This window comes from Sycon ciliatum, chromosome 13 (genome assembly GCF_964019385.1).
Source record: "Sycon ciliatum chromosome 13, ocSycCili1.1, whole genome shotgun sequence".
Taxonomy (NCBI): Eukaryota; Metazoa; Porifera; class Calcarea; order Leucosolenida; family Sycettidae; genus Sycon; species Sycon ciliatum.
Window position 1 is genome coordinate 22554667 of NC_088655.1, and position 13670 is coordinate 22568336.

General features: G+C 45.0%; 1 protein-coding gene across 1 annotated transcript; it reads right to left on the minus strand.

The window, feature by feature from the left end:
• Positions 1-764: 764 nt before the first annotated feature.
• On the minus strand, positions 765-8930 carry LOC135829290 (aggrecan core protein-like). The gene is made up of 7 exons (XM_065341692.1): positions 8754-8930; positions 7696-7907; positions 5521-5707; positions 3383-3553; positions 1624-1752; positions 1044-1108; positions 765-818 (listed from the first exon to the last, which is right to left on the minus strand). The coding sequence occupies exons 1-7, from the start codon at positions 8869-8871 to the stop codon at positions 765-767; spliced, it is 936 nt and encodes a 311-aa protein (XP_065197764.1). The 5' UTR covers positions 8872-8930.
• Positions 8931-13670: the final 4740 nt, after the last annotated feature.

Consider the following 13670-nt stretch of genomic DNA (forward strand, 5'->3'; position numbering starts at 1 on the left):
GTACTGTTGGTTTGAAATATTTTATTCCCACGATGGCCTGTGGCCAATAAGAGAAGGTGGCACATTTATTGCACAGTCTTTCTCAGCCTACTCTAGCTCAACTGATGAGGGGTGAATTCCCTGAAACACTGTGTATTGAAACGGAAGTGCTGCTTTCTTGCTGGTTTGCCCAGTGGAAGGTGTCGTGAGCCAGTAAAGTGTCAAGTTTGAGAGGATGCGTGTGTTCTTGGAAGTACGTGAGAGCACTCAACTTCTTTACGAGTACCGCCGCAGCCTCTGCTTATAATTTCGTGAGGGGAAATGTTTTAGGAATGGATTTGCTTCCACACTTTAGGTCGCACTATTCCCGTGACTTGGCACTTGGCACTTGACTGACTCACGACTGCCATCCAGAGCACACAAGAAGAGCACACGAGAAGTCCATCGAACCTTCAAATTCTGGATGCCAGTCGTGAGTCAGTCAAGTGTCAAGTCAAGTCGGCGGAATAGCGCGAGCTCCAGTGTGGGAGCAAATCCATTCCTAAAAATCATCGCCGCGAAGTCGCAACCACTATTTCGTACAGGAGAAATGTTGTCCCAGATTTCTTGATACTTATTAATACTTACTTCTTCATCATCTCCGCCCAGCCATACATTCCATTTGACTAACTGACCAATCTCATCATTCTCCCGTTTATTGTATACTCTGGGTAGCCAAGTGTCACCACCAGGTTGTGCTCGGCAGAGTGCGCGAGCCTTATGGTAGGAGTGAAGTCCTCGCAAAATCAATCCACAATATCTTGATCCATGGGCAATTTGCTTCCACGGTGCAACACATGCTGGAAGAAGTCAATAAGTCCCAAAACATAAACTCTACTCAACATTGTGCAATGTACTGTACTCGCGCGATTAGTGAACTTGACGCACTATTGTTCAAAGCCCATCAAAGACGGGGCACCATGAAAGAGAGGGCACTATCCAAGGGAGAGAAATATGGAAGAAAGACAATTACGTTCTCAAATATTATTATTATTATTCTCGTATCAGTCCCGGACGGGACTCACGACAGCAAAATTGAATACGTTCTCAATGCTGGTACATATACCTCCTCCAGCATAAAACACAGTTCCTGAAACCACCAGCGCAAAGAAGTGGACAAGAACATTAAGAGAACAACACCAAACTTGTACATGGATTTGGTTGCTAGCCCAGGAGGGGGGGGGGGGGGAGGGGGGGCTGGGGGAGCTACACAAGACAGGGCTATATTGTTTTATAGGGTCTCAGAGATAGAGGCACTATTCAAAAGAGGGCTCAACTGGCACGAGTACAGTATTTTACGACATATTTTGTCAGCTTTCGTGTAAGATTTTCTTCTATACCCGGAAGCTCCACTGCAGACACCCAATCAACTCTCCAACTCCTTTACAACCAAGGTCATCAACATGTGTGTAATGGCTACCAAGGGTAGAGAGGGCAAGGAGGACAAGAGGAGGGATTGTTTCACTTTGTCATGGTCACCATTCATACATACCATGTACTGAAGTAACTATAAGGAATATTTGTATTTACGCAAAAGATGTTTTCTACATAATTTTGTCTGGTGTTGCAGTTTAGTTGCAATTGTAGCAGATCATAGTTGGCTACCTGAACAAAGGTTGATAGGTGAAGCATTGGCAAATCCAGAGTAGCAACCACACGTATAACTACCAGCTGTGTTTGTACATGTTGAGTTCATTGAACAGTTGTGAGTACCAGATGCACACTCATTGATATCTGTAATATAAGACCCACACCAGCATATCACCATGAACAATGTGCAGTCGCAGGCTTTCAACATGTGTTGTAAACGGAGGGTGTGCGAAGAGAGGATGCAGTGCTCGTCAAAGACGAATCGTTAGGAAACAGTTCATTTTGATAAACATTGCTCAAGAACACTCATACAGTCCCTGGACTGCAATAAAGAAAAGAAGAGTTAAATGGATTTTCAATCAATATTTTGAAACAAAGAATACGGTGGGGCACAAGTTATGCATTAGAGTCCACCAACTGAACCAGGTTTTGAAGAGGCACAAGGTCTCAATCAATATTTCGCTGATATGTTGCTACTCTTGGGGAAACTTGTTAACATAGTAACTGTGGGCACAAGTTATGCATTTGAGTTCACCAATTAAACCAGATTTTGAACAGTCAGACGTGCACAATCTAGCACAAACCTGACAAGGAGTACTGAGGCATTGAAGCTCAAGCTCAAGCTGGCTTTCATGCCGTGGAATGTCTCAGTACTCCTTGTCAGTTTTGTGGTAGATTGTGCACGTCTGACTTTCAAAATCTGGTTTAGTTATTGTACTCGATCGCAGAACTTGTGCCCACAATTTCCATGTTTCAAACTAATATTATTTTCCTTTGCTCACCATCTGAGTTCTTGGGGAATAATTAATTTTACAATCGAACTCTCCGACGGTAATGCACTAGCCGAATTCAATCTCGTGGCAAGAAAGAAAACACGAAGCGCCTCCTTATATCCGTGCCGACATGTGATAGGAACAATCCCTACTCTGGCAAAAACTCGAGTGAAGCCACGGCGAAGCGTCATTTCCGTCGTTTTCATTTGAAACAAACTTTCGTTTTCAATCCAAACGAAGGTCAACAGACGATTTCTTCATGCATTCCCGCAACTGATGTTCCCTGAAACACGTGTACTGTACTGGAGCCTGTACAGTCAACCAGTTACGCGTCCACTTGGCTCCTGGTAAGTGTACCTGTAACGAACTGTGAGCACGTGAGTACATAGTACTATGCCTTGGACTGTGCCTGAGTGCACGCCATTCACGGCCACGGGGTGCAGAAGCAGTCATGAGCAGTTGGTGGGGTACAAACTGCAGAGTGCAAAAGCCATGGGCGCGTAGCAAAATATTATGTACAGTCATCTACTGCGTAGGGCACATGCACAGAGTGCACTTCAACAGGAACTGTGAACTGGTTAAAGAATCGTTCGACACCTTCGTTCGTTTTGATGAAGACGGTTCGTTTTGCAAATTGAGCCCTTCGTTTGACCACTAGCGACACTGGGTACCAATCAATCCCTGAAATTCAGAATTGATTTTCAGGAAACACTTTGGGTGATCAAATTTGTATTTTTTTTGGCAGTGTGCCCAACTGGGACACTGTAGGTATTCACGAATCACTAGAAATGCATAAATTTAAAAGTCGCTTCTTGAATGAAGAACGGTGGCCCTGACAACTGATGTCAAAAGTGTACTCCTACTTGTCTTCTTCGCCTACCCATAAATTACCCCTGACAGGCTAACACATATGTTTAAGCAATGACCACAACAGCGTTAAACTCCTAGGAAACGCTGAAACACCTCCAAATTTATGTCATGTGCACGGCTAGCTCACTCACCTTGGCACGCTGTCTCTGGCGACCATAGCAAACTGGCATTGCAAGTGATGTTGGAGCTGCCAATCTTTTTGTACCCAGTATTACACACGATATTGACGGTACTTCCGATGTAAAATCTATCACCAGTCTGTGTGGCGCCCGTGACCACTGGTGCTGAGCAGGATGGCATATCTGCGAGAATGTAGGAGCAGCAAACAAAAGGACATCACAATGCTTCAATGCGACGTACCCCACGATAGGCTGTTAGCCTTTGGGTCATCGGAACCAGAGGGCTTGAAAAGCACAGGGCCCTTGCTATGCTTTTTGGCTTAGGTCATAATGCATGTTATTCGAACTGGTGGAAACCTTTTTGCAATACAATGATAAAAATAAAAATCCGCCCGCCCTCCCCAATTTTTTTGGAAAACAGGACGATCATGAAGTACATGTATTCCCTGGCTTGGCCTAACATGGGAACTCTGGGTGGGGGGGGGGGGGGGGCGATACATCCTATTTTAAAGTTATTGCTGCTCAACTTCTGAGGAGCGCACAGCCATATGGCCTTCAGGTCAGCGTCAAAGTGCCGCTCAACCTCGGAATCAAGTTTGGATTTGATGTACATGTCAATGGCGCCAACTGCTTTGCATGTCTTCCCTTCCATACATCCACAAGTGTTCTTGCAGACACTATCCCTGCAGTACCCCGTGTAGTCCAGCGCTGCCACCTCCGCATCAGCAAAATCCGAGTCAAAGCATGTCTCAGCGACTGCCGCTACATCAAAATAATGCTTACATAGTATGCCTTCCAGAAGGATGACCTTGTGCCGCAAGCTGCGGATATTGATATGTCCAACTTTAAGTTCCTGAGTTTTCAGTGGCATGTAAGTTGCTGCAAATGAGGTGAGGGTGCTGGGGCACAAAGGGGAGGAAGGATTTAGGAAAGATGCACTCATGCTGATGCTGATGTTGTGTCCTGGTTGCTCCAGCCACGGCTGTCCTTGCGAAATCTCTAGGGTCTCACACTGATCTTATCTGGCCAGAACCCACTTTGGTCGACTTTGGAGCCTGCTGCCTCCGGAATCACTAGATGGGCATGAACTGTGCCAAACGCGATGGATTTGGCCACCCTGCATCAGTACATCTCCATTCCTCGCTCAGTGGAAAAAGTTGCTATGGATTCGGCAGGGCATCTGGGGTTTACATTCCCTAGGAAGAGTAAATTGAGTCTTGGCCTGTCTGAACTCCACAGGGTATCGGATGTCGGCTTGTCATAAATAGATGTGGCAGTTCTCGCTATTGCTTCTCCAGCGCGGAAGGTGTGACATTGCTTTGCTTGCTACCAGTTTTTGTTTGCTGATCTTTTTCCATTTTCCTGGGTTGATCTCTCTGGAGGCGCATTAGAGTTGTTGTCCTTCGGGGATGGGGATCTAGCAGTTTCTTGGCTGTTAGAATGAGTACCAGTACTCTGTGTATGTATGTGTGTGTGTGTGTGTGTGTGTGTGTGTGTGTATGTGTGTGTGTGTGTGTGTGTGTGTGTGTGTGTGTGTGTGTGTATGTCGGTCGCAGGTGTAGCAGGTGATGGGAGGGGTTGGGGGGGGGGGGGGGATGCTGTGCATCCACCGGTGCTGATTACGCCGAGCGCCAGGTGAAACGAGACATGCATTTAGCTCGCCAATCCACCTCGAGGCCGCGAGAACGAAGGTCAGACATAATACAATCCTTCCAGCGCCTGCGCTGAAAATATATGTATAAAAGATTAAAATCATGCGAGAAGGTTATAATTATGAAAGCTTCCCTTTGCCGTACGCAAGCGAGAGATATACCATCGGAACTGATATCAGACTGTCTTTCATCTGAGCCCAACCTGAAAAATCGATGCACTTTCCTTACGTTCATGCAATGGGAGAGATCAGTACTAATTGTTGGCGGTGTAAAATGTGCACATCAGACTGTTGAGGGCCTGGTCTATTTGGTGGAATCTAATGTATAACTAGTGCCCCGCAGATTTCCACGTTTTCAATTTATGAAAAGGGTGAGACAATATTTCAAACGAAAAAACACATAATCCCGGATTATTATTCTTAATCCGCATTGTCTTCCTTTGTACAGATATTGCGCAATCACACACATCTTGTGTATCATGAAATTGTGCACATGTACCTCTCACACAGAGCACCTTGAGTGAGTAGCCATGACAAATAAAATCATTCCACTCATACGTTCTCCGTAAGGTGTAATATATTCCGATGCAATCCTCAATGCCAGAATGATCATCTGGCTGACCGGGCAGCCAATTAGTGTAAGTTATAATTTGTCCTGTATCTCTCCATTGATATACACCTTCATTCTGCATGGGAAAGACGCACGATAAATAGTAAAATTATTCCCACTGCCATGCAAAATACTTTACTTGAGTAACGTCTTATCGCAAAAAAGGGGCCACACTCCTTTAATCTGGTCATTGCTTGTTTCCGTCGGGCGCGTCGGTATGCCCGGCGCTATGCCGTATATGTCCCATGCCCTAGCATCAAAGACAGCTGGCCCATTTATTTAAATAGGGCTTTTAACAGCAAGATCATTACGTGAAGAAACTTGGAAGAATGAATGCATGCAACATGTATTGGGGAAATGTATGCAGGGCGATAGTGCAAGTTTAAATCCCATGTTATGTTTGATAAATATGGTGGTAAAGACACACCTGGCAATATGGCGGTAAACACACGTCTGCCCACACACGCTCTCAAGGCTGCAAAGTTCTGGCACAGAGCTCTCCTTCTCACCACCACCACCATCAGTTCGCACCTGGCGCCTGGTCGATGCATGGCTGGCGGTATCCGGCATAGCAGGCTGGTACATCAAGTAGTGCATGGCACACAGATGATGACACAGCAACGACATAGCTCGATTGCGACGTACGTTTCGTCCCCGCTGGACTCATCAGGCAATCTTCTTCTTGGATGTCTTCATACGGAGCTTGACTCGGGAGAATGAAATTGAAGACACCACTGCAGCTGTACTTATGGTTGATAAATATGGTGGTAAAGACACACCTGGCAATATGGCGGTAAACACACGCCTGCCCGCACACTCTCTCTAGGCTGCAAAGTTCTGGCACAGAGCTCTCCTTCTCACCACCACCACCATCAGTTCGCGCCTGGCGCCTGGTCGATGCATGGCTGGCGGTATCCGGCATAGCAGCCACCATATTTATAAACCATAAGTACAGCTGCAGTGGTGTCTTCAATTTCATTCTCCCATGTTATGCCTTATTAAAATAGCAGAAAAGAAAAAAATGAGAGACTCTCTATGCTTTTTTTGCCTAGGTCATTATCACCGTAAGATGGTGGCGCATTATCGCATTATCATTTGAATGTTTTTGGGTGTGCTGCTAATGGGCCGGAATAATGTAAGGATCGGGTAGATTTACATGTAAGTGTCTTAATGAGCGCGGCTGTTGTATATTAGTAAAATGTAATAGTAGTATGCTGAGATCAGAACAGAGGACTATGAGGAAGGGAAGAATGTCAGGGTTGACAGTGCAGAAGTTCTGAGCTGACAGCGTAGGTAGGAGTACCTAGGCAGAGAGTAGGATATGGGAGAAGACAGGTTCCGTCGCCTCAAGAGTGGTCGATTGGAAAAATTCGGAAAAAGTTTATTTCAAGAAAACCCCAAAAGGTAGATGGGGACATGTCCTCAGTGCTAGAAGAGGTGTTCTACTGTCTGCCGGTGCATAATTCTTGCCAATTGAGGATATAGCTGGTTGTTTTAGCAACGCTTGTAAATTGGCTATTTTCCAGACGATCATTTGTGGCGTCAGAGGTGATGGCCCTCGTCTTCTGGGATGCTGGCGCGGCTAAGCGGTACTGCTCCAGGAACTCTTCTAAGGTGAGGCAATGTTGGCCTGATGGAGTTTTGTTCGTAGCTTGTTCGTATACGCTGTGGCGTGACTCATTAGTAGAATGACAAAATAATGTGATATTTTGGCCATTTTTGGCCATTTTTGAGGGGTATGCAAGTTTCAAGGTTCCCTTCAGAAACTTTTTAAGGGATTTGCAGTCAATCTACGCCACAAAAGGAACTCACCTTGACTTGCACATATGATTCGGTATTCTCAGACATGCTCTCTTAAGAGAATCAGAGGGTTCACAACAACCTCCGCCCGTAGTGCATCAGTACACAAAAAAGCAAGGCAAATTTTTTGAAAAGGAAAACGTTAGTCAATCGTACAGCAGTGCGAATCAGAATGAAGAAGCTGCTTTGGAGGGTTCCTGCGGGTTTTTTTTTGAAGAGTGGTATTAATGAGAAATGATGTGTTAAAGTCAATGGTACACTCACGTCTGAATCCTCTCCGCCTAGCCACATATCATCTTTCACATATTCACCAATCTCATCGTTCTCCCGTTTGTTGTATATTCTTGGCAGCCTTGCATCACCACCAGCTTGGGCTTGGCAGAGTGAGCGTGCAGGATAGTAGGTGGCCCTTCCTGCCAGAAGCCTTCCACAATATCTTGAGCCAGGGGCAATTTGCTTCCATGGTGCAGCGCATTCTGAAAGAAAAAAATACGATACAATGATTTCAAACCTTAACCCTTACCACCTGGGCATACAAAATGGACTTCGATAGTCGATAGAGCCGGAAGTCGGGAGGTCGCGAACTTGCGCGCTGATCAACTGCGTCTGCCTTGATGATCACTTGAAGTAAGTTGAAGGAGTAGAGTGTCGCGTCGGGACAAAGCTTCTGGAAATATTTCTGTGTGTCCGTTTGAGGTAGATTTGTAGTGAAAGGAGTCTAGTCGCTTGAGTAGTACCATTCTCTTGTTCTCGCGACCTGAGCTAGCGATGAGAAACAAAACTCTTGTCCAGACGACGGTGATGGACTTTGCAGCTAAGCTAGCTGCAAAACCCAGTGATTCAGCGCACGCTGGCGCAATAAAAAAATGCTGTTTGACTGCGTGGCACTGGCAGTTTATCATGTGGTCACTGAGCATTCTCACTTTCTCATTGATTCTGGCATCTGGCTCTAGCTAGCTTACATGTCAATCTACATGCGTGATCACAGTGTTTGTTTAGCTGCACACCTTCAATACTGAACAGTGGCCAGCCAAGTTCAGAGGATGCCTATACGGTCTTTAAATTTAATGTATTGTTACATACATGAAATACACTATGGAGAATGTTCGTTCGAGTTCGTTTGTTAGTGTGAGAGTTCGTTCGATTTCAAAATTCGATATTCGTGTCATGTCCCACAGAACAATAAAATCGTTCCACGGTCCATGACCATAGTGAAGACTCTCCCCCCCCCTTCATGTTAATAGCCAATGTCGTCAGAGACTCACTACCACAAGTTCACCCTCACTGTTAGTCATTCACACCAAAGCGCTCCAGAGTCTTACCTAAATGACACGTTGGGACTGCGGGAGACCAGTGCTTGCTGTCATTGCATGTGATAACTGACTGTCCAAGCATGACATATCCTGTGTTACACGTCACAGTGTAGTTACTACCGATCATGTTGGGAATTGATGACGATACCAGAATACCATTTAGAACAGTTGGCGCCCGACAAGTTGTGCGAGCTGCATTGGAAACGAAAATTCAAAAATCTAATCTCCTGCCAAACAGTGAGCTGTTCGGGAAATGTATCCATGGGGATGGAAAAGGAGAAAAGAATGTTTATCACATGGCAGTTGATTGTTGCCCGTACTCCAGCGAATCAGCACCTTTCGCGCCGCGGGCAATAATATGCGATATTACCTGCAAAAAAATAGTTTATTTGCCCGCAAAAAAATAGTTTATTTCAGTGATTGCGTGACTACGATCGTACGGCGACTCTGTAGACTGTACGACTCTACGACGAGTCACAGTGTAGCATTGAGACGAAGATGGAATTCTTTTTGGAGATGGACATCCCGGCAATGGACATGGCCTCGAACGTCTGCCGTGTGGTGCTTGCAGGGATCATTTGTTCAGTCATGTTGGCAGCCTGACCGTCGGTAAGCTTGTGGATAAGATTCAGTTCTGCTCGAAGTGGTACTGTGATCACAAACAATTATTTGAAATAACACAAATTCAACTCAGCGTCGTGCGCTTTCAAATCCTCGCAAAGTCACTGCCTGTGTGTGGTCTTCATGTGCCACGCAAAACTCTTACCAGGTTCATCTCACCTTTGCTTGAACAACAAACACAACAATTCAGGAATGTTTTGCAATGAAAAATACAGCTATCTGGAGCTGAAAAAAAGAAGAAAAATCGTCCTCAGAATTACACACCAGGGAGTCGTCAAATACTTGCACTTGTTCCAGTACTGTATTTGACAACTTCCTGATACACATGTAAACATGAAGAAACTCTTTGTGGTAGCACTCTTAATTCTTCAATTGAAATTATGTTGTCGTTGCCATGTCTATTGCTATGACGATGCGGTGCCGGCACTTTTTTTCTGTCTCCGGCTTTCAGTACTGTATACTCTCTGATGGCCTGTAGAAGACTTTTTGTTAGGGTGTAGGAGAAATATCTTCATTTTTCCTGTTTTGATAATGATAGCACATCAATATACATTGTGGTCATAATGTGTTGGCATTTGGGCTAAATTCAACAGCAGCCCAATGGTCTGCTCTGTGGGCCATGTGATAAATTTGTTATCGCATGGTTGCTGCGGGCCTTATGGCATATTATTGTCCCTCGAGGTTAGCCCTCGGGCTAACCTCTCGGGGCAATAATATGCCATAAGGCCCTTGCAACCATGCGATAACATATACTTATTGTGCACGCGACAGGAAAATAAAGCACATAAGAAAATTTTGTTATCCCATTGTACGACATTATTTGGGTGATTTCAGCCAACCAGTGGCCATTCTGAGTGGGGAATATGTATCTAATATTGACTGAGTATGAGGTCAATATAGGAAATAAAAGCCGAGTAAAAGAGCGAAACGAAGCCGAGGTCTTTGACGAGGTCTTTTATTTCCCATACTGACCAAGTTCGAAGTCAATATTAGATTTATCATGACTAACCAAAGCATGTGTTCAGTCGCTAAAAAGGAGTCAAATATAAGCGGTCAATATAGCCCTAAGGAGTGAAATAGACAGGAATATTTGACTGCGTAGGCATAGCAAAAATCTATGGGAGTCAATACTAAGGGAGTGATAAGGAGCGATATACCCCGTTGGGGTCAAAAATATTCCCCGGGTCCAAAGAGTAAAGGATATTTCAGTGTTGGTCACGCTCTATTTTGGAGTACATGTGAAAATGGATTGTACCATTCGTACTCCGTGTATCCTGTGTCCCTTCCAATTTTCCCTTGTCCTAACCCACTCGTGAGAATATTCGGCCCTCGTCCTCATGGTACAGTCCATGACTATTTTTTACCATTGAAAGTGGACAATTGTGGCTCGAAGGTTTTGAAAGAAACAACTGATGGCACACAGGCATGGTAATCATGGAGTACATGAAAAACCAAGAATCGGAAATATTCTATTGGAACAAAGGAATCTTCCATTGGACATACAGCGCAGGTTTCTTTTCGTTTCTTTGGCTGAAAATTTGAAATATCCACTACAACTGCAGTGTAAATCATTTGGAAATGCAAGTTGTGTTAATTCACACTCCAACCAGGCGCGTACGCAGGGGGGGGGGTTCCCGTTGCCCGGAAACCCCCCAAATGTTCCAAACGAGCAACGTTTTTGGGCATTTTTGGTAGGGCGCATGATCGATCTGGCAAGAATGCAAAACTTCAAAAGATCTTAACTCAGTCAAATCTCGCTCAAATCCAACGATTCAAATATCCAAGTCGAATAGAAAACTCTCAGCTATCGGTTGAAACAATTTGCGAAGCCCTGCAAGCAATGTATCGTGAGATAAATCATTCGTAAGTTGAGCCGCGATCTCGGCAATTCAAAAGCGCACAGTGCGACTTGAGTATCGAGAATTTGAGATTTTCGTCGTGCTGATTTGCTCAAATTTGCAGGGGCTTTACTTGTGATATTTTCAAGAGTACACAGCAAAAAAATCGAAACTCTGCGATCAAGAAAAACGAAATCGCCGGAGCAGGACGCGTATGGGCCTGTTTGGGGCATTTTTCGCAAAGTCGCTGCACTCTACCGCGCTGGATATGTACATGACTGTACTGTGTCCTAGCTATCGGGGTCGACCTCATTCTCTCCCTGGTACCTTTCCACTTCCAGAAAGCCCAAGATAATGAAGATTAAGTGAGTAGAACTGAAGTTATGATCCAAACAACACGAAAAAATGCATAATTTTGAAAATTTCCTAGGGCTCTTTAGAAAGGGTTAAAACATTAAAACTCCATGTTTGGGATTCGGTTGGAAACCCCCCTAGAGGTGACCCTGCGTACGCGCCTGCCAACGTATTCCATGAATCACTGTGAAACGCACAATCTGCTTGTCATGTTATTATTAATAGAAAGGCACATCGCTCTCATTGTTCGCTGCTTTGCGTACCAAGAGCACTCTGTCGCTCGAGCAACGAACTATCTTTTAAGATAAAAATGATGTGCCTCCTTTACACCATGGCTGGTAGCTCTGGTTACTTTTAAAAGCTCGTAGCTGTACTGATGAGGCCTATATGGGGCCGAAACAGCTTGCTGCCTACAGCTTTGGGTATTACGCTACTCGACGTTCGTCTTGTTGAGCACTCTCTAGTGCTGCTTCTTTATGCATCGCTAGCTATTTTTCGTAGTTAGAGCTATCTGGCGCTTGAGAAACAAGCTATCCTAATGGCTGTGTTGCCTTCTTTGGACCATGGCCTGAAGCTCAGCTTATGGTAGGCTCATGGCTGTACTGATGAGGGCTATATGGCCAAAACAGCTTGCTGTCTACAGCATTGCGTAGAACTGCACATGTACTAGTGAGCTGTTTTGCCCTTTGCCAGTGCAAACCTACCCGTGTCTAAGAAAACTTCACAACAAAGCAACTCACGGATCTGAATTGTTGTGGATCGTGATTTGCAATATCTGATGCTGTCACCAGGAGCCAATCCATAAGCAACAAGAGAGTAGGTCGCATCCATTCCAATAGATGTGATATCGAGAATGCCAGTGATGTTGCCTGTGCATATTGTGTTCCTTGCTCCGGGAGACGAAACACCAGCCAGGTGAGTGCGAGTGTAGTCAACACACCACTTGCTGATGCCACTGGAATTGCTCAATGAGACATTAACACTGACACTGGTATTGGTTGTCTGCGTTGCGGTGAAGTTCACTTGGATTAGATCTGCAGGACGAAAAGAAAGGCATGACAATAGAGATTTTACATTGTTGTATCGAAGGAATTCCAGCTGTTTTGTTATAAAGTCTCCAGGGATCTAGGTCATTTCACTACAACTTGCTGATTTTGTTCTTGTTTTAGAAACGAATCAAGATGGTCGATTTTTGTTTACAGCTAGCTTGTGCAGTGGCTTTAGTTCGAAGACTGGAGTCACATGTGTCACTGGTAAGCCCTATGTGTCTCCCTGGTGAACTTAGCCGAGCCGGTCATGCTTCCAAATTTTCTAAAGTTGAGTGTTTAAACGGAAACCATTTCACCGTTGTCCAAATCACCAAGCCCGACTTTAGCAACAAGGATATCTACATGTACACAATACTACTCAATGCTCTCAAGTGAATACATGTAGTACGATATGGGTATTTTACTCCTCTGTGGCCGTGTTGCACAACGAGAATAATATTCGCGGGATCCGCGTCGGTATCGCTTGAATGTTCAGAAACACACAAACCAGCCTTCGCATCCGCAGGCCACCACTAGTGCACTATGCCAGTTCACCTCAGTGGCGAATGCAGACCTCACAAGTAATTCAGGGGAGAGGAGGTTGTCTCTCATCCAATCGGGCGTGTAACGGCCCATAACCCTGTAAGCTGTATCCTTGTTATTCTCACTCCGAGCTGTGAGTACCCAGTTGACCGTGGGTGTCGGCACAGTTCACCACGCATAAAATGTCTTTTTACATGCTCCCTGCTACCAGCGCTGTTCTTGAACTCGGGACTTCATGACTCGCAGGCAGGCCTGCAAACCAATCGGCCATATGCGTTGGTGGCGCACAACGAGAAGAAACCCACATTGTGAGCTTTTCAATGTTTTAACAAACGCACTCACTGCGAAGCGGTTATAGACATAAAAATGTGAAACTCACTATTGGTGACGTAGGTGAGAACATTCTGGTCAACGGTTGAGTAACCAGTCACAGCATTTGTACTGAGTGGCAGTACAAATGCAAGGCTACACAAGTCCTCTGAAAGTGTGAACCGATTGTTTTCAAGCCTCCTGAGAGATAACAATAACACATGACAGGAACA